The 21,357-nt window shown below is 47.6% G+C and overlaps 1 protein-coding gene across 3 annotated transcripts in view; it reads left to right on the top strand.

The window, feature by feature from the left end:
- The first annotated feature begins 9,143 nt into the window (after positions 1–9,143).
- The window catches only part of LOC125429932 (breast cancer anti-estrogen resistance protein 3 homolog), a 47,427-nt gene continuing 35,213 nt past the window's right edge, over positions 9,144–21,357 (top strand). Inside the window, exon 1 of one of the 3 annotated variants that reach the window (XM_048491538.1) lies at positions 9,144–9,259. Coding sequence is in view for 1 of the 3 variants with exons in the window: in XM_048491537.1 (XP_048347494.1) it covers positions 14,040–14,109 (70 nt within the window). In the remaining 2 variants the exon portion in view is untranslated. Of the gene's footprint in view, positions 9,441–13,658; positions 14,110–21,357 lie in introns of those variants that run through there. The other 2 variants (XM_048491539.1, XM_048491537.1) reach the window with 2 other exon arrangements.

Raw genomic sequence — 21,357 nt, 5'->3', positions numbered from 1 at the left:
ATTTTTTAACCCTTAGAATTGTCATGCTGGATCAAACCACAAATCAATCTAGGGCAGTGGTGGCGAACCTTTGGCACCTTTGGAACCAATTGGCCATGCTGGTGGGGGCTGATGGGAATTGTAGTCCATAACATCTGGAGTGCCAAAGGTTCACCACCACGGATCTAGGGTATTTTTTTTCACACAGTGGCTCATTCCGCACATGCAGAATAATGCACTTTCAAACTGCTTTCAGTGCTCTTTAAAGCTGTGCGAAATAGCAAAATCCACTTGCAAACAGTTGTGAAAGTGGTTTGAAAATGCATTATTTTGCGTGTGCGGAAGGGGCCAGTGTTTCACTGCAACAGTTTTTCCTCTAAGTTTCCCTCCTATATTGCTTTTCACTGGTCATATTTCTGCTGTTGCTTCCTTGTTTCTCCAGACTTTTTAAAACCACCACTGATCCAGTGTGAGAAAGGAACGGTGAAGAAACCATGGAAGGACGACAGATTGAAAATGAGGAAATGAGCAAGCCTGTAGAAAAACTGTTGTGAAAACAGAAAGAAAAACTTCATGAGGAAAGACCCCTTGTCTAGAGTCAGGCCTTTTGGTTCCAACAGCGTCGATCAGTGGTGGCAAACCTTTGGCACTCCCGATGTTCTGGACTACAATTCCCATCAGCCCCTGCCAGCATGGCCAATTGGCCATGCTGGCAGAGGCTGATGGGAATTGTGGTCCAGAACATCTGGAGTGCCAAAGGTTCGCCACCATGGGGACTCTAGCCAAATGCCTTTGGAAAGCTCACCAGAAGAGCATGAAGCCAAAGGTAACCTCCCCATACATTCTGTTTTCTGAAAAGGCTGTGAGGAATCCATGATGGCCATTTCCATTTACAGTAAACATAAAGCAGGTTTAATCTTGCGGGGCTTGAGGAGAAGAAACCCGAGAGGTACCCCAGAGACGATCCATGAGGTACTTACTTCTCAGGCACTCTGTAGGCGTTCACACTTTGTGCCTTCTCTTATCAGCCCTCCCATTTGTTCAATTCCCTGTTTCAGCCTCTAACAAAACCTACCTTAGGGTGTTGTGGGTTTTCTGGGTTGTATGGCCGTGTCCCAGTAGTATTTTCTCCTGACATTTTGCCTGCGTCTGAAGAGGCCAGCCACAGATGCAGGCGAAACGTCAGGAGAAAATGCTACTGGAACATGCCCATACAACCTAGTAAAACCCACAACACCCTAGTGAGTCCGGCAGTGAAAGCCTTTGACAATACAAAAAAACTGCCTTCTCTAAAAGCAAACAACGACCTGCATTCAAGAATAAACCAGGCCGGGGTGCCACCCTGTTTTAGCCTGCAAGCACCTTTGGAATCCTGGTGGGCCCAACCACAAAAAGACTGCCACAGGAGAAGGGGAATGGTTTTTTAAAAATACACACTGAAAGAGCGTAGAACCAACTCAGTGGTGGCAGCGACCACTGGAAAAAAAATATTATTTTAATCTGCCCACCAATTGGATCTCCCATTAGAACAGTGGTGGCGAACCTATGGCGGGGTGCGGGAACGGCGCTCGAAGGCCTCTCCTTGACCGGCATGTGCGGCAGAGTTGCGATGTGGGAGAGGAAGTTGCTTTTACCCCGTCCCTAGGCTAGCCTGGACCCATAGACTCGTTTATTAGCATTAAACCTAAGACCTCATTTTGGGGATTTAAACCTAAGACCTAGTTTTGGGGAAGCAGTATAGGTAACCCTGTTAAGCTGTTAAACCCCACTGGACAGAAAAAGAACTAAAAGCGATCGCCTGTTTGGGAGTAGACAAGTTGCTAGCAATGAGACTTTACTTCAGAGACGACCCTCACAAGGTAAAGTGATTCACTTGTTTGAAAGGATTTTGCGGGTTCAAAAGCCCCAAAAGCAAAACCACCAACTACCCTGAAACATACTCCCAAGTAACGCACACCTTGTAGCCATGCATTAATTTTCTAAACCAGAACCTCGGTAAATCAGAGTTTAAATTGCCGTTTTAGAACTTAGCCAGAGTAGGTTTTGGGTAGCAATTCGAGCGCTCGGTCTCGAAAAGGTTCGCTGTCATAGGTAGAAGCGGAGCTGTACGGACTGGGGCCGCCCTTCGCCCTGCCCACTTGCTAAAAACAAGGGCCCAGGAAAGGTGCTGTGCCTGATAGTAGGTCGCCTTACGCGCAGTGTTGCCACGGTCCTGTTGTTCCGGTTTAGAGTTCATGTATGTGGCAGGGGTATGCAGGGGCGGTGGCCGGGGCAGGCGCCAGGCGGTGGACCCCTGCAAGTCAGAGCTAAGAACATAAGAACAAGCCAGCTGGATCAGACCAGAGTCCATCTAGTCCAGCTCTCTGCTACTCGCAGTGGCCCACCAGGTGCCTTTGGGAGCTCACTTGCAGGATGTGAAAGCAATGGCCCTCTGCGGCTATAGTCTTATCTGCCATCTTGAGTAGCCCACAGAGCCCCTATCTTGAGTAGCCCACAGAGCCCCTATCAGAAATTGTGGGATAACTCCAGCCTCACTGCTAATATGGCTGAATCGGGCAATGCTCCTTGGTCTGGAAGAAACCCACCCCCTTGAAGCCCCTGTCTTTCCCTCCTCTTCCTCCCCCTTAGAAATAGCAAATCTTCCTCTTCCCAGAAGACAACGGGCAGTGATAGTCTACTCCCACCCCATCTATCCCCACTCTGCACCCCTGCCCCACATCACAACAAAGGAGACCAACATTCCCCACCCACATATATGAGATCACATTGTGATCACTTCCTCTCAACCCTTTCGCTACCGGACTCAGCTCCACCAGTTCAGATTCCTTCAGCTTGCTACTGCACTTTATCTGGACACCAACCCCCCATCCCCAAATCTCCTGCTCCCCTCCCTCTATTACCACACACATTTATTCACCCTATCAGCGCCACAGAGAGCGTTCTGTTGATTGCCACGAGGCTCTTTGCTTCCCCGCGAGGTCCTTCGACAGTTATTTCAGCAGTGGCGTAGGAGGTTAAGAGCTCGTGTATCTAATCTGGAGGAACCGGGTTTGATTCCCAGCTCTGCCGCCTGAGCTGTGGAGGCTTCTCTGGGGAATTCAGATTAGCCTGTGCACTCCCACACACGCCAGCTGGGTGACCTTGGGCTAGTCACAGCTTCTCGGAGCTCTCTCAGCCCCACCTACCTCACAGGGTGTTTGTTGTGAGGGGAGAAAAACAAAGGAATTATCCCAGCCCCTTTGAGTCTGCTGCAGGAGAGAAAGGGGGGATATAAATCCAAACTCATGCTTCTTCTAAGCCTGTTCTGCTTTACAGAACAGGAGACACAATTCCGTGTTGTGTCCATCAGCTTCTGTTTTTTAGCGAACGAGAACATGGGAAACACGAGTTCAGATCTTTAACTCTGCCATGAAATTTGCTGGGTGACTTTAGGCTACTTGCATCTCAGCCCAGTTTTAGGCTGCTTAGTCTTGTTGGTCTTCAGTAGAGGAGCAAGGATTGAGTCCTAGAATGCTTTAAAGGTCAGTATGAGCTTTTGAGAATCAAAGCTCCCGGGGAAAAGCTCATTTCCCCCTCTAAGGTCCTCCTGGACATGAATATAACTGCCCTCTCAGCCTAATGCACTTCACAGGATTGCTGAGAAGGTAAAATATGAGCGGGGAGAACTTCCCTGTGTCCCTCAAAGGAACGGTTGGATAAAAATGCTGATGAACGCATCTCTGTAAGAAAGTTGCTGGCGAGGCTGTGCTTCTCCCCGAAACGAGAGAGGTTCTCTCCCCACGTATTTCACTTCCCGCGCCAGCCCCACTCACCTGGGACATCTGAGGACGCAAATTGATCTCACGCAAGTTGACAGCGTGGGGCGTGAGGTTGTTGAGCAGTTGGCAAAGGAGGACGCCGTCCCGCACCAGAGACCTGGGCTGAATGGTCGAACACCGGGGCCCCACCAGAATCACTCGGTGGTTGGGGGGCGGCGCCGACACTTCGATTAGTACCGGGCACATTGCCTCCACAGCTCCATCTCCTCTGCCAAATCCCTCTCCAAACAGCTTCTCTGGTGGCTGTCGGAGAGGCTGGCCCGGCTCAGCTCAGCTCTTAGCACCTTTCTCCACGGCTGGGAAACCAAGCAATGGGTGAGAGCTTCCTCTTTTGCAACTGACTGTAGACCACAAAGACAAGGCCCAGGTGGGGGCTGGGGGACTTCCTTCCCCCCACCTCCGAGGAGGAGCCATCAGTGAAAAAAACCCCACCACATCTTCCCCTGGGTGGCAAAGTTCTCCGCTGGGGAGAAGGGGTTAGGGTTACCAACTCCAGGTTGGGAAGTTCCAGGAGATTTGGGGAAGGCAGGGTGTGAGTTGGCGGGGGCCGCAGCATTTTACTGCAGTATTTATATCCTGCCCTCACAAGGGCCGCTGAGGCGCCTAACCATTTAAAACAGACAAGTTAACACGACATTATAAAACCGCCAACATCATCCCCTCTCCTAAACAACCATCAGTAAAACATTTTTTTAAGAAGAAGAAGAGTTTGGATTTATATTTCCCCTTTCTCTCCTGCAGGAGACTCAAAGGGCCTTACAATCTCCTTGTCCTTCCCCCCTTCTCACAACAAACACCCTGTGAGGTGGGTGGGGCTGAGAGAGCTCCGAGAAGCTGTGACTAGCCCAAGGTCACCCAGCTGGCGTGTGTGGGAGTGTACAGGCTAATCTGAATTCCCCAGATAAGCCTCCACAGCTCAGGCGGCAGAGCTGGGAATCAAACCCGGTTCCTCCAGATTAGATACACAAACTCTTAACCTCCTACACCACTGCTGCTCCTAAAAAGATTTTTTAAAAAGTTAAAATACACACAGTTAAAAGACGTTAAAACCGTTAAAACATTGAGGGGATCCTTGAGCAGATGCAAAGTGATTCAAAGGTCTCTTCGCCCACTGGTGGAAGACTGCAACAGAAAGGGACAGGAGAATCTCTCTGGGGAAGATGTTTGAGAGCTTTGGCGCCATGACTAAGAAGGCCCGCACCCAGGTTGACAACCCCCCCCCCTTCCACATTTCAGAAGTATGATAAAATGCCTTAGAGTTGTACTTAAGGTCTGGGGCCTCTCTGCGGAAACATAAATCTCTCAATTCATTGTGTTCTTTTCCCTCTGTGCAACACCAAATGCAGATATCAATTAGCATCTCTGGAGCCTCCTCACCAAAGGAGAGAGCGGTAGCCAGATGGCTCTCTATCTTTCCCTAGACCTTGGGAATGGACTTTCGCTTTCCTTTAATTTCCCCACTTTTACTTTGTGTAGTTGGGGGCGGGGGAGTGGACAACAGAGGTAATAAAGCTATGGGCATTTGGGGGATGGGTCAGAACTGGCTTTGCAAAAGCCAGGGGTTCAATGTTCGTTCCAATAAAGACTTCGGATTGAAGAAATCCAGAGCCTGCCATTGATTGAATCACAGACCTCACAAGCGTCTGCCCTCCAAATTTGTGGCTTGTGTCTGGGAGGCAACCCCCCCCCCCCCCCCGCCCATCCCATCCCATCCCATGTGCAAGATTAAGTCCTTATGCAGTTGCTGGCCAAACAGAACATACTAAGAGGTGGGATGTAGAATTCTGGTTTCAGTTCTTTTCTTTTTAAAATAATATTGATTGAATTTCAGATAATCACAAAAAAGGCAAGCCAGTAATCACATACATACATGCAAACAGCAAAGAGACATATGGTGTCGTTCCATTCAAGGCATTTGGAGTTTGGCTACAACATTTTTGAAAAGGTAATAGACTGAGGATGGTGGTTCCTATATCGAGTTACCTATCATCTCCACCATTACTTCTGGCTCTTTTCTGTTATTAATGAAACTATTGTTCCATATTTATTTTGATTAATCAAAAGGTCCCCAAATCTATCAAGAAAGAAAAATGCTTTAAGTTGTTGCAGGCCATTTGTGCTGTTTTCCCATTTGGTCCATTTGAAAAGAAAATAAGGTAAAGGGTTTCCCATTGGCTATCACGTTATATCTTTTTAATGATAAATATTCACTCCTTCTATTGTTTTGTCATGTCCAAAGAGAAACATTACTATTGGGGTGGCTCTATGGGAAAGGATATCAAAATCCATATTGATTCTTATTTCTTTCTTTCTAATATATTAGGCTGATTTTATCTATTGTCATAACCGTTCAAGGAAGTCCAACATTCATTTTTTTTAAAGTAAGGTTCTGAACGCTATCTAGTAAGACAGATGAGGGCACTTCTTGGATACCAAAACAGAGGGGTGCAGGCGGCGTTCCTCGTGCGTCACTTTTTTCCCTACTCCTTGATGCACAGAAATAAAGAACGACTCTCATCCTTCTAACCAGCACCCAGAACAGACACACAAAGCCTCAGTCCCACCTCTCTGTTTGTTCTTCATCGAGATCAAAATACGTCTTTGCGAGAATGAAACCCAAAAGAATACAGCCAACCACTAGGCACAATCCAGGAAGCAACGGGGAGTAGTTACAGAAAAACAAAAAAGCCATTTGAACAGTTTGGCCTGGCATTTCCTCCTGAAAAATAATAAACTGACAGCACAATCCTAAGCACGCTTTCCTGGAAGTAAATTCCATTGAGTGAACCCGGATAGGATGCTGTGGAGATGTGCTGAGGATGACTGCACCACAGAAGGATGACTGTACCACCTCAGTTGGAAGCCCTTTCTACAGCCTGGAACAACAGCACAAAATGCTCTCTATCAGGCTGAAGATACCCATTCCTATGGGATGGAAGGCACAGATAAGAGAAGCTAAGCATACTTGTGGGCCAGTACAGGCTGGTGATGCAAGCCCAGTTTCTCTTTACTCTTGGTTTCCTTCCTTTCATTTTTAAGAACCCAACAGACTTATCACAGCTCCACATGATGTCCCCACATGATGTTTCTGTTCAGGATAGGCTGGAAGCTTTCTAGACAAGACTCTAGAATAGTTAAAGAAAGAGGTAGAGAGGCAGGAAGAACTACAGAAATAATGGCTACTGTCCCGAGCTGTGGACGGCCAGAGTTGGGTTATGTCCCCCCATACTCTCCTGTAAAGAGACTCAGAAGGGCTTGCAATCTCCTTCCCCTTCCCCCACCCTGCTCAACACCACAGCTAGGAGGTGGACAGAGCTGACAGAACTCCAAAGAACTGTGACTGGCCCGCAGTCCACCCAGCTGGCATGCATGTTGGAGTGCTGAAGTCAGATCTGAGTTCTGGAGATGGCCCTCACAGCGTAAGTGTGAGTGGGGAATCAAAAACCAGTTCTCCAGATTAGAGGGAGTACACCTGCTCTTAACCACTGCACTTGGCTCGTCTCTCTTTCTTTGAAAAGACTTTTCCAGGGACAGTGAAAAACAGGCATAGTTTGCAAGTACTGCTCCTACTATACATCATCCTTGAGAGTGCTGCCTTCCAAACACCAATCTTGCTTAGCTTTGGAGATCTCCTGAAGGAAGTGTCCAGAGGGATGCTACAGGGTTTGGTGTCCAGTGATTATAATATTTTTATAAAGGATCTTTATAAAAATCACAGGCCCTCCCGCTTCCCTCCCTTTCTTTTTAGCCTTTGGATCGGGCGCCGATTTTATGAAACTGCTGCTTAAATTTTAAATGTTAAATTTAAGGTCCAGTTTAAAGCTGGTGTAGGTTTCCAGGGCTATCATTATGTGATTGCTGTCTGGAACTGCTGCAGCCATGTTGTGAGCCGCCTCGAGCCCTTCGGGGGGGGGGGGGAAGGCCTATAAGTCAAATAATAAATAAATAAATAAATCTGGATGAGGGGGTTGAAAGACTACTCATTAAAACTGCAGATTGATACCAAATTGTAGTGAACACCCCAGTAGAATAAAGAGTGAAATTTCAAGCAAGATCTGCACTGAGAAAAGTGGGCGAGATGAAGACGAGATGCTAGATTTCTGACAAGGACCCAGTGCAGGTTCCACGTACTGGGTAGAAAAATGAGAAGCAGGATGGGGGATATACTTCTCTGTAACACTGTGTGTAAACAAGATCTTGAGGTATGGGTGGACTGTAAGCTGAATTTGAGGAGCCAGTGTGATGTAGTGGCAAAAAAGGCTAATATAGTCTTGGGATGTATCCACAGGGGCACAGCATCTAAACTACACGATGTCATAGCCCAGGCCACACTTGGTATACTGTGTACAGTTCTTGAGGCTTGAAACAGGATGCAGTCTCCTGCGTGCAATAAATATCCGTTGCCCCTGATCAAGGACTTACTGAGTTGTCTGGGGACGGGCAAAGTTTTCACTAAGTTGCGAACAGCTTAATAAGAGCCTCTAGTTCTATATCCAGAATTAAGGTGAAATTGATCATTATGCAAAACCCTAACAGAGGGCAGGGAACAGCAGTGAATTATGGCCCGGTTAGGAAGAGCAGGTGTACTCTAATATGGAGGAACTGGGTTTGATTCCCTGCTCTGCCGCCTGAGCTGTGGAGGCTGATCTGGGGGATTCAAATTTGCCTGTACACTCCCACACACGCCAGCTGGGTGACCTTGGGCTAGTCACAGTTCTTCGGATCTCTCTCAGCCCCACCCACCTCACAGGGTATTTGTTGTGAGGGGGGAAGGGCAAGGAGATTGTAAGGCCCTTTGAGTCTCCTGCAGGAGAGAAAGGGGGGATATAAATCCAAACTCCTCCTCCTCCACCAAACTCCTCCTCCTCCTTCAGCAGTGGCGTAGGAGGTTAAGAGCTCCTGTATCAAATCTGGAGGAACCGGGTTTGATTCCCTGCTCTGCCGCCTGAGCTGTGGAGGCTGATCTGGGGAATTCAGATTAGCCTGTACACTCCCATGCACGCCAGCTGGGTGACCTCGGGCTAGTCACCGTTCTTCGGAGCTCTTTCAGCCTCACCTACCTCACAGGGTGTTTGCTGTGAGGGGGGAAGGGCAAGGTGCTTGTAAGCCCCTTTGAGTCTCCTGCAGGAGAGAAAGGGGGGGATATAAATCCAAACTCCTCCTCCTCCTTCACTGATGGCTTTGGGTCCTCAGGCTTGCTGACAGGGCGGGCTTCTTCTTCCGTATCGGTGCCTCGCGGGCTCCTTCACCTTCGATCTGGCGGGGAGAAAGCGAAACCCGCCCGGCGAGGTTGGGCGGCCGCGGGACCCGGGGGAGGCGGAGACCGGCGGGGCGGGGCGGGGCAGGAGGGCCGGCCGAGGACATCCCGCCCCAGCCTCTGCGGGAGGCGTGCCGGGGCGGGTGGGCCGAGCAGAGCCGTCGGGGGCCCCCGGAGCCTGGCAGCGCGTCCGCCGCCGGGGAAGGTCGGTCCGCCCCGTCGCGTCGCTGAAAGGGCTGCGGGACTGCTCCAGGGCAGCGGCCCCCCACCCCCGCGGGCTGTGTCCCCTCCCCGCCTTCCCTGCCCCCCTCCCCGACGCCCCTACAGTGCCCTTGCCTTCAGACGGGCTGAAGTCCATGGAGGATGCCCCCCGGGTCATCAAGGGGGTGCGTCTTGGGTGTGGGGGTTGCGGGGGGGGGGTGTTGGAGATCTGCTGGAATTACGACGGGTCTCCAGGCAACAGGGAGCACCTCCCTTGGAGAGAGAGAAAAAATGGATCCTGGTGTCTTTTTGCCCCAGGGAAGTCCCTACCCAAACCTTGCTCACCTGAGGCTCCGCCCCCCGCCCCTCCCGAATCTCCAGGGATTTCCCAACTGGGGGGGGGGGGGGCGCGCAACACTTAGATAGTTCTGGATCTGCAAGGTGGACTCCCTAAAATACCTCGGTCCACTAAGCAGAGCTGTCCTCCTTTGGCTTAAAAAAGATTTAGTGCCTTTTATTCCTACCAGCCGCCTGAAAATAACCCGGGGTGGGGGGGGGGGGAGGGATATACAGTTTGCAGCCAGGTTGGCCTTTTCCAGGTTGGGAAACTGCAGATCCGCCTGGGGACAGCAGGGGTTGGGGCGGGGGGGGGGGAGGGGGGGAGAGCTCAGAGGTGTGGAATAGCATCGAGCCTACCCCACAAGGCAGCTGTTTCTCCAGGGGGATTGTAACCTCGAGGTTGGTTGCAATTCTGGGAGATCCCCAGGCTCTGCCTGGAGGTTGGTAACTCTATTTGCACCCCCTTCTCTTTTGGGCTTACACAGTTCTTTTCCCTGGCTCAGCAGCAAGGAACTTTCAAGGTCCTCTGAACTGCAGCCTCTCACATACATTTGAAAGTTTGCTTTCCTTCCCTGGTAAACCCACCCCCACCCCCCAAATTGCCAGTTCTGTGTCTGCTGGTCCCCCTTTGCTCTGAATCGTGGCCTGGTTGCCCCCCCCCCCCTCCACTCTGTTTGTTTGCAGCTGGCAGGAGGCTGCACCCTTCTATAGGGAACCGAGTCTCCCCCTTTTGTGAGCGTGCGTCTAGTTGCCAGTCGGACACTCCTCTTGTGAGTATGTTGACTCAGAGGTGTGTCAGTGGAATGTTTCCTCCAAAGGAAACGTGTGTAATTGTTGCCCAAACATGTCAGTTGGATAATGCTGATCATGCCGCGCACTGTGGAGTTGCAGCCGAGTTAGTCCGGGGATCCCCCGAAGTTCCGTCTCTTAGGGTTCTCAAGGTGAGAGGTGATTGGCCATTGCCTGCCTGGACTTCCTCCGTGGTCTTCCATCCTAGCACCAACCCTGCTTCGCTTCTGAGCTCTGATAAGGTGGACTAGTCCTGGCCTACCTAACAGGATTGGTGTGATAAGATGGAGAAGAGGAGGACGCTATAAGCTGCCTTGGGTCTCCACCGGAGCAAAGAAAGAAAGGAAATAAGTGTTGCCTTTGTGCCTAGTCTTTTCTCAGAGTAACTTACATTACTTTCCTCTCCATCTTTATAACCCTGTGAGGTAGGCTAAGCTGAGGTTATGATGCTGGCCCAGGGTTTGCTTCATGGCTGAACATTTGAAGTATAGGGGCCCTTCCAAGCCCTCTAACCACTGCTTATCAGTGTAATAATTGCATAGGTTGCGGCAACTTTTAGTGAGTGCCATTTTGGGGGGAGGGGGTTGAGATCTTGAGCCCTTCGGGGATAGGCGGCCTATAAGTTTAATAAAATAAAATAAAATAAATCTGTGTCTCAGACATAGAGCACCCATTTTTCATACACGAGGTTGCATGTTCAAATCCCAACACTTCTCATTAAGGCATCTTGGGTAGCAGGCCTTTCTTTGCTTGAGAACCAATCAGAGCAGACCATACTGATCTCAGTGGCCCAATAGGGTGGGCTCATTATAAGGGATCTTCGTGCATTCGAGTTGCACAACAATGGTCACTCACTTCTGGAGTTCTAATGGAAGGAGCCACTTGTTAAGTATTTCTTGTGTGAAACTTTTTACATATCCCAATACAGGTGTACATTTCACAATAACCAGAGCTGTAGGTACTCCTGAGGGTCCCTAGAATCTATGGTTGTGCACCTTTAAAAATGGCTGTGCCTGACCCAAAGCTTTTTGCTCTTTTGATCGGGGGCATGCTAACAGAATAGTGAGCATGCTAATAAAATTTGCAGATGACACCAAATTAGGAGGGGTAGCTAATACCCCAGAGGACAGTGTCAGAATTCAAAATGACCTGGAAAGATTAGAGAGCTGGGCCAAAACAAACATAATGAATTTCAGCAGAGATAAATGTAAAATACTACACTTAGGCAGAAAAAATGAAATGCAGAGATATAGGATGGGCAACACCTGGTAGTAGACCACAAACTGAACACGAGTCAGCAGTGTGATGCGGCAGCCAAGAAAGCCAATGCGATTCTGGCTGTATCAATAGGAGTATAGTGTCTAGATCAGGGGTCTGCAATGTGCGGCTCTCCAGGTGTTAATGGACTACACTTCCAATCAGCCCTAGCCAGCATGGCCAATTGGCCCTGCTGGCAGGGGCTGATGGGATTTGTAGTCCATTAACATCTGGAGAGCCGCACGTTGCAGACCCCTGGTCTAGATCTAGGGAAGTAATTGTACCTCTCTGTTCTGCATTGGTTAGACTCACCTGGAATATTATGTACAGTTCTGGGGACCACAATTCAAGAAGGATATTGACAAACTGGAACTGGTCCAGAGGAGGGCAACCAAAATGGTCAAAGGTCCGGAATCCATGCCCTACAAGGAGAGACTTAGGGAGCTGGGGATGTTTAGTCTGGAGAAGAGAAGGTTAAGGGGAGACATGATAGCCATGCTTAGATATTTGAAGGGATGTCATGTTGGTAAGGGAGCAAGCTTGTTTTCTGCTGCTCCAGAGACTAGGACCAGGAGTAAGCGGTTCAAGGTGAAGGAAAAGAGATTCCACCTAAACATTGGGAAGAACTTCCTGACAGTTAGGGCTGTTCGACAGTGGAATGCACTGCCTCGGAGTGTGGTGGAGTCTCCTTCTTTGGAGGTTTTTAAAGAGATGTCCATCTGTCAGGAGTGCTTTGATTGTGTTTTCCAGCATTTCAGGGGGTTGAACTTGATGGCCCTTGGGGTCTCTTCCAACTCTATGATTCTATGATAGACTAGTGAGCAAAACTGGATTGGGCTTGGGGGAGAGAGGCATGGCATGATGCGTAGGGGACATTTCCTGTCTATTGTGTGCATGCCATAAAAATCAGTCGCCTGGCTGTAGCCAAGGGGTGTGTGCAAGCGTGAACGGAAGAGCAGAAGGGTCATTTTTTTTTGCTTCCTGTATTTCACTAATCAGAGAGTGTCTCTTGGAACCCTCTCTTCTGGGATCAGAACTGATGTCCAGCTGGAAGCATTACGTTTTCCACTGTGTCTCTAACCACAAACTTGGGGGGACAAACCCATTTAAACCCCTGTGATCTCTGATCTGCCCTCCAGTGTGATTCTTTGGAGGTGTGGATACAGCTTTGGAGATTGTTTCAGAGGGGAGCCATGTTGGTTTTCAATAGAAGAGCCAGATTCAAGTCTATTAGCACCATGGAGATCATAAGGGGGTATAAGCATTCCAGACTCAAAGATCCCTCCATTGGATAGATCTGACAAAGGGAGCTTTGACTCCAAGAAGGAGAAGAGGAGTTTGGATTTATATCCCCCTTTCTATTCTGTAAGGAAACTCAAAGAGGCTTACAATGTCCTTTCCCTCCCCCCCCCCACACACAGTGAGGTGTGTGAGGCTGAGAGAGCTCTGAAGAACTGCGACTCGCCCAAGATCACCCAGCTGGCATGTGTTGCACAAGCTAATCTGGTTCACCAGATAAGCCTTTACAGCTCAAGTGGCAGAGTGGGGAATCAAACCTGGTTCTCCAGATTAGAGTGCACCTGCTCTTAACCACTACATCATGCTGACTCTCATCCCCCCCCCCCCCAATTCTGCTGGTCTCTGGGGTGCTTCTGAAAATCGCATCTTGCTTACTTGGAGTGACTCGTTCAAAATTCAGACTAGACTGAAAGAGCCAGCAACACAACTGCCGATTATCTTGCAGTGGCGTAGGAGGTTAAGCGCTCGTGTTTCTAATCTGGAGGAACCGGGTTTGATTCCCAGCTCTGCCGCCTGAGCTGTGGAGGCTTATCTGGGGAATTCAGATTAGCCTGTGCACTCCCACACACGCCAGCTGGGTGACCTTGGGCTAGTCACAGCTCCTCGGAGCTCTCTCAGCCCCACCTACCTCACAGGGTGTTTGTTGTGAGGGGGGAAGGGCAAGGAGATCGTAAGCCCCTTTGTGTCTCCTGCAGGAGAGAAAGGGGGGGATATAAATCCAAACTCCTCCTCCTCCTCCTCCTCCTCTGCTTCTTCTTCTTCCTCTTCTTCCTCTTCTTCCTGTTCTTCCTCTTTCTATGTCTGCTGTGAATCAGTTTTCCTAGATTTTCAAACCTTGTTTATAAGCAGAGAGCCATTTCCTCTTCAGGCTTACCTAAGCAGCGGGCTAACATTTGCCTTCCCAGGGTCAGGGAGTTTGTGGGCGACTTCTGCTTTTTGTTCTCTGACACACTTTCCTTCCCTCCTGGGAACTGACTCCAAAGTCTGGCATCACCTTTCCTTCCCCTTTAAAACGAAATGTTTTCAGCAAGGATGGGGGGGTGGCTGGCAGGCTAGTAACTGAGCTGGCACTTGGCTGCCTTTCCCGTGCATAACTCTGAATGTTCCCGGAGGACTCGGCCATGCGTCTGCGACTGGGGAATGTCTTCATGCATTCTTTCACCAGGACGGGTCAGTACGTTCCACCTTCTGCATAGTTTATGTTTAACCTTCTCATATACTTCCTTCTCAGAAGAGAAGTCCAGGAAAATGGCGTGACTGATTTGTTGAAAGATGTCTGGGAGGTAGCCTTGGCCCCAGGCACGGTTCCTTTTCTGTCCAAAACACTGGTGGGCATCGTGTGTCCGCAGGGCACAGTGAAAGCAGGAGGTGACGGCTTCCTCGCGAGCAAAGCAGAAGCTTTCTCACCATCCTCTCTACGTTATCGGAGGGTGGCGAGCAGTGAAAATTTGGCCATTTTCTGTTCCAGAATGCACCCCGTATAAATCTCAGTGCAGAGTACTTTTGCCTTACAAGGAGAGACTTGGGGAGCTGGGTATCTTTAGTATGGCGAAGAGAAGGTTAAGAGGTGACATGAGGATGGAATGTATAGAAGTGAAAAAATTCTGGGCAACCGTAATGTTATATATCGAGAAACTGGTGAAGATTAATATTGAGATAAATAATGATTTAATGTTCATGGGTGTAATGGAGGATAGGAGGGTAGATAAAAAATATAGCTGTATGTATAAAATAATGATCAAAGCAGCACATGCAACAATAGCTTTAGGCTGGAAAGAAAAGAAAAAATGGACAATCCAGAAATGGTTGGAATATATCTGGGAACAAGTGACACTGGACATTTTCGACATAATAACAAAAAATAAATTGTGGCAAGATAAACAGCGAAATTTTGAAGATATGGACAATATATGCGGACTGGATGAAAGAAGCTGGAGTCAATGAGGAGATATGGGAGAAGAGATTACAAAGAATGAACTTACTGCTGTTTGTTTGATAAAGCTATGAAGAAAATACAGGGGGGAGGGGAAAAAGGGGAAAATGTATTGTTTGAAAACGAGAAGTGTATAATATAAAATGGAATATTCAAATGATACAATAAAAATTATTTTAAAAAGAACAGAAAGATAGTAATGTACTACAAAAAAAAAAGAGGTGACTTGATAGCCGTGCTTAGATATTTGAAGGGATGTCATGTTGTTGAGGGAGCAAGCTTGTTTTCTGTGGCTTCAGAGGTTCCAGGTGAAGGAAAAGATATTCCACCTAAACATCAGGAAAAACTTCCTGACCGTCAGGGCTGTTCGACGGTGGAATGCACTAGCTCGGAGTGTGGTGGAGTCTCCTTCTTTGGAGTTTTTTAAAGAGAGGCTGGATGGCCATCTGTCAGGAGTGCTCTGATTGTGTGTTCCTGCATTGCAGGGGGTTGGACTTGATAGCCCTTGGGGTCTCTTCCAACTCTATGAATCAGGTCTTGACACTATCTGGGCAGCTACCTTGCCAATTGCACCGCCAACGCATAGATGTCAAACCAGTAGAAATACCTGCTTTAAACTGTGAGCAAACCAGCAACGAGTTGAACTGGCATCCTTGGCTTAAGAGCCAATTGGGCCTTCTGAGTAAAGTGCAGTTCAGTTTGGAAAGCTTCACTAAAACTTTCAGATGGGACAGTGAGAGGAGACCAGGAGTGATGGGTTCAAGGTGAAGGAAAAGAGATTCCACCTAAACATCAGGAAGAACTTCCTGACAGTCAGGGCTGTTGGTCAGTGGAATGCACTGCCTCGGAGTGTGGTGGAGTCTCCTTCTTTGGAGGTTTTTGAGGAGAGGCTGGATGGCCATCTGTCAGGAGTGCTTTGATTGTATCTTCCTGCATTGCAGAGGGTTGGACTTGATGGCCCTTGGGGTCTCTTCCAACTCTATGATTCTATGATTCTAAATATCAGATGTCATGGAAAAGGCAAATATCTCTGTTCCATAGGTGGGAGGCTCAATTAGTACTTGATCCGAAGAGCTGTTTTGGGGACATTCCCTGCTGTTCTCTTGGGGGAGTATATCAGGGTTTCTTTCTAAGATCATTCCTCCTATTGATTAAACATGCCTGCATTGCTATTCAATATGAATGCCACTTAGGATGTTTTAGGGCAGTGATGGCAAACCTTTTTGAGACCGAGTGCCCAAATTGCAACCCAAGACCCACTTATTTATCGCAAAGTGCCAACCTGAATACTGAGGTTTTAGTTTACAAAAAACGGTTGGCTCCAAGGTGCGCGTTACTCAGGAGTAAGCTTGGTGAAGCAACTGTGCAACACTTCGAATGGGTGAATCACAACCCTAGGAGGGTTTACTCAGAAGCTAGCCCCATTGCCAGCAGCCGAGCTTACTCCCAGGTAAAGGATTGTGCCCAGACCAGCCTAGATGTGTGTGGGTGGGTGTGGGTGTGTGATTTTCCGCCCCCCCCACATGATGAATTCTGTGCACGCGTGCCCACAGAAAGAGCTCTGAGTGCCACCTCTGGCACCCGTGCCATAGGTTCGCCACCACTGTTTTAGGATTAAAAAGGAACAAACTTTAGAACTTTGTTTTTGTACCACGCTGAGCTGATTTATTCCTCTGAATCTGCTATTGGTCACAGTGGCATATCTTTAATGACGGGAGGCCCTGTTAGCTGAGAAATCCTGACCGGCTTGTTGGGCTGGAAATTGCAGCACGCCCTGTGGCTTGTATTCAGCCATCTGCAGAACTTCCAAGCGTCTCTGGGCTTTGTATCTTTCTCCTATTAATGGTTAACCTTTCCCTGGGTAGTAGTCAATTCCCGGAAGCAACAGCGGCTGTTTGCATTGCTTTAGGGCCAGCCCAAGGCGGTTTCCTCTCCCAAGCAATTTTCTAAGCTGGCTGAAAAGCGGGAAATGCTTCGGATACATCATTTGTGTTTGCTGTGAGGTCAGTCCTCCTGCGGTGCTGTGCGAAAGCAGCCCTGAGAGACAGTTCAAGGGACATTGAGGGACCCGTCTGTCTGTTCCATCCTGACGTCTCTTCATCTTGGCACCTCCTGGTTCTCCCAAATGCCCTCTCTCACATTTTGGTTTGCTTCTGTGGGGCGCCAAAATGCCAGCGGCCCTTACTTAAAAAAAAAATGTTATTGAAATTTAAAACTTCCATGTGTGTAAAGGGCCAGCATCTGATTTATGGAGGTTCTTAGTTGGGTTAAGAGACAAACACAGGGGATTTGCCCTTGCCTGACTGAAAACCAGTCAGTCAGTCAAGTATTTATTGTTTGAGCTATTGGCTATAACAATACAGAGATACATGCAGTTAAAACAATAACTTAGTTAAAACAATAACTTAATTAAAGCGCTTTAAATACTTTGCTCGTAATTTCCTAGCCGCCAGGGCAAAGAGAGCCATCTTGTAAAAAACAGGAATCAATATCAGATAATAAGAAAATCAGTTTCTCATCATCGGACAAAAAAGCTGTCCTAGGTAGGATTGGCTCCAAAAACCTTTTCCTTATTTCTGAATATAAAGGCCATGAGAGTATGTAATGAAAGAGATCCTCAGGCTCTTGTTTTCCACAGATACAAAAGCGCTGAGAAAATGGTACTCGTGTGTATCTACCACTAAACACTTCTGAAGGCATTGATTGAAATCTAATAGAAGTATAAGCTATTCTTAGGTTTTATTTGTTGGTGTGCCGGTCAGATATGTAGCATCTTCATGTGATCATAAAATGGTTTATGCCATGGAGCAGTTTTTAGGACTATTAATGGTGGGACACGAAAACCATATACGTTAGTAAAGTAATGTTTGAGGCGACAGGACTGGATTTACTAGGGTGTTGTGGGTTTTCCGGGTTGTATGGCCGTGTTCCAGTAGCATTTTCTCCTGGTATTTCAAGATGCCAGCCACACATGCAGGTGAAACGTCAGGAGAAAATGCTACTGGAACTCCTGTTTCTGTCTTCGAGACTCCACCACACCCTAAGACAAAGTGTCGAGCAGGGCCCTCCAGATGTTCCTGAACTACAATTCCCATCAGTTCCTCCTAGCATGAACGTTAGGATACTGGCGGGGCTGGGTGGGGTTATAGTCCTCATGAGTATCCTAAGACATATCCGAAACATCTCTATTAGCCCCTAAGACATAGTTTATTCAAAAAGTCTTTCTGCCATCTCTGAACTTCTTCAGGATAGAAGTCTAGCTCTTTCTGTACAACTCTGGCAGGCATCCCCCCCCCCTTTCCGGTCTGCCAAAGGCAATGGAGGATTTTGATTATCAGAGGGGTGCTATCCAGGGAGATCCATCTAAGAAGAAGAAGAGTTTGGATTTATATCCCCCCTTTCTCTCCTGTAGGAGACTCAAAGGGGCTTACAATCTCCTTGCCCTTCCCCCCTCACAACAAACACCCTGTGAGGTGAGTGGGGCTGAGAGAGCTCCGTAGAGCTGTGACTAGCCCAAGGTCACCCAGCTGGCGTGGGTGGGAGTGTACAGGCTAATCTGAATTCCCCAGATAAGCCTCCACAACTCAAGCGACAGAGCTGGGAATCAAACCCGGTTCCTCCAGATCAGAGTGCACCTGCTCTTAGCCACGGCTCTTAGCCACTATGCCACTGCTGCTCCCATTAGTGCAATTCCTGGGGATGTGAAAAGAGCCGGTTGCCCGCTCTTCACTGTTCTGTGGCTTCCTCAGCTGCCAAATGCTTGCCTCTGTGCCCGTTCGGTAACCGTGGCTTCCCCAAGAGGGCACCAGGGTTTGAATTCAGCCTCTTCTTTGCTTGTCAGTTTCCTAACTTCATCAAATGTTCCTTCTATTTTAAAGCTTAATGTATTGCTGCTTAAAACGTAACGAATACAAATGAGAAAAAAAAATCTGTATCGTAAGAGGAACTACAATGTAAAGGTCTGCTACCTACAGGGTAGATTTGATTAAGTCAAATGGATTTTTTTAACCACAATTTAAATCATGATTTAAATCACAAATCTGTAAGTCTAGACTTAAATCATAGTTTTCTACATAGAGACTCACTCTTGCTAGCATAATCTTAATATTTACAACCAGATGAAGGTTTCATTTTTAGAATAATAACTTTTCAGATGAGTTATAGCCAAACATTATTTATTTGTTTATATTACTAGAAATACATAGATAGTTTGCCTTGCAATAATTTAATAAATATCTGTCTCCAGACTTGTGGAATATTCTGCTCAAAAGGTTTCACTTTTATGGCTTCCCCCACTCCCTCCTCACATTTAGCTCCTTGTGCAGATCTATTCCACTCCAAACAATCTTCTAATTGGTTGTTGTGGGTTTTCCGGGCTGTGTGGTTGTAGTCTGGTAGATGGCCACACAGCCCGGAAAACTCACAACAACCAGTTGAATCTGGCCGTGAAAGCCTTCGACAATACACCCTTCTAATCATTGAACTTCTTGTAGCTCTTAAGAGATAAGGGGTTGATTCAGTCTATTGATTTGCAAAGGAACAATAAGATTAAGGTCTTTTCCTCAACTCTGTATGTTTATTTTATAACGTTTTTGATGTGAAGAAGAAGCATGTTTTCTCTGCAGACACAATTTCACAGTTTTGAGAACTGCAAAACCAAGTATAGATTCTAGGTAGAAAAACTGCCCAAAACAATTTTACAAGAGCCTCAGGAAAAACATGACATTTAAAATTTCTATTATCAAAAAATTTAAACACAGCATCTGCATAATCAAAAACTAATCCTTATTTCATAATGAATAAACTTTGGATTATAATGTACCTTAAATAGAAAGCTATCTTTACATAGATTTTCCCTCAAAAAGCATTTTATTTAAAAAATCTGATTTAAATTTTTAAAAATCCAATTTTAATTTTTTTAAAATCCTTTTAATTTTTTTTAAGATCATTGATTTTTATCCACCCTGTCTGTCTTACTGCCTGTCAGATGTTGGTCAACATCTTGCTTTCACCCGCTGGAAGACAGGCAGTAAGACAGACAGTCTCTGTGGCCTTGTATTCTTTTAACCACCGAGACTGACAATGCAGCATTGCTGAGGTTCTCGAAACTGTGCTGAGGTTGCGCCTTCTCTATTTCCCCCTCTTATGTTAAAAAAATTCCTACCCAGGGATTCAGATCCTGACTGTCTAATCAAAGAAGCTTGGTGAGTGGGTACATGAGAGAAGGCCTTTTTGGTGACAGCCCCACCCTTATGAAACATCCCCAGGGAGACATCCCTGGCTCCCTCACTTTCAATTTTTTGGAGGCAGGGTGAAGACGGTTTTATTTAGGACTACTTTTGGTTAAGGTTGCTGGCTTAAATTGGGTGTGTGTATGTGTTGTTTTTAACATATCAAAACATTAAACATAGATGTTTGATCTCCACTGTCAACTGCCTTGAGCTCTGAAAGGCAGAAGGAAGGCTTTAAACAAATTAACAAAATAAATAAAAACCAGTATTCCAATAAACAGTAGCTCACGTAGAAGAGGTCTCTGCAGCCCTGTCCGTGTTTTGAACTGTCCACCCTCCAACTCTGCCTGTGCTCTTGGAGTCCTCTTGTGCTGTTGCCCAGCACTTCCCTCTGGGTTGTCAAACATATGTACTGTCGAAGGATTTTCACAGCCGGAGTCACTAGGGTGTTGTGCAGTGATGGCGAACCTGTGGTACGGGTGCCAGAGGTGGCACTCGGAGCCCTCTCTGTGGGCACGCACACACAGAGTTCGTCGTGTTGGGGGCGAAAAATCACCCCCCCACACACACATATCTAATCTGGGCTATTGAGCACAACATGCGCGCACCGTGGTGACCAGGGAGGACTTGGCTGGTAGGCCTGGTGCCTATGCTCCAGGTGGCTTCTCCCGAGGGGGGCGGGGGGCGCAGAGGAGGCAGAGATGCTAGAGAGGCACAGAGTGGTGCATGCGGGACTTGCTGGAGGCTAGAGCAGGCTGGCCCCTGCTCAAATGGGTGGGGAGGAGGACGAGGGAGCCAACAGTTTTTTTCTAAACTAAAACCTCAGCATTCAGGTTAAATTGCTGTGTTGGCACTTTGCGATAAATAACTGGGGTTTGGGTTGCAATTTGGGCACTCGGTCTTAAAAAGGTTCGCCATCTCTGGTGTTGTGGGTTTTCCGGGTTGTATGGCCGTGCTCCAGTAGCATTTTCTCCTGACGGTTTGCCTGCATCTGTGGCTGGCATATTCAGAGGATCCTCTGATCCACCCTGATAAGTCGATGTACTTGCTCTGCCATGTGAACTTTACCTCTTTTCCATTGGACATTGGAGGCTGCATAGTCTTCCCAGTAAATGTTGTGATATAACATCCTCCTGTGGGTTGGTAAAGATTTGGAGCTTGCATAGGGGAATATCTTTACCTTTGACCTATTTGCTGTTATGTGCCTTCATTTCTCTTGTGTTGGGAGAAAGGTGGGGGTATATCAATACTCGA

This window comes from Sphaerodactylus townsendi, linkage group LG03 (assembly GCF_021028975.2).
Source record: "Sphaerodactylus townsendi isolate TG3544 linkage group LG03, MPM_Stown_v2.3, whole genome shotgun sequence".
Classification (NCBI taxonomy): Eukaryota; Metazoa; Chordata; class Lepidosauria; order Squamata; family Sphaerodactylidae; genus Sphaerodactylus; species Sphaerodactylus townsendi.
The sequence above is the reverse complement of the archived record's forward strand: the minus strand, read 5'-3'. Positions and strand labels throughout refer to the sequence as shown.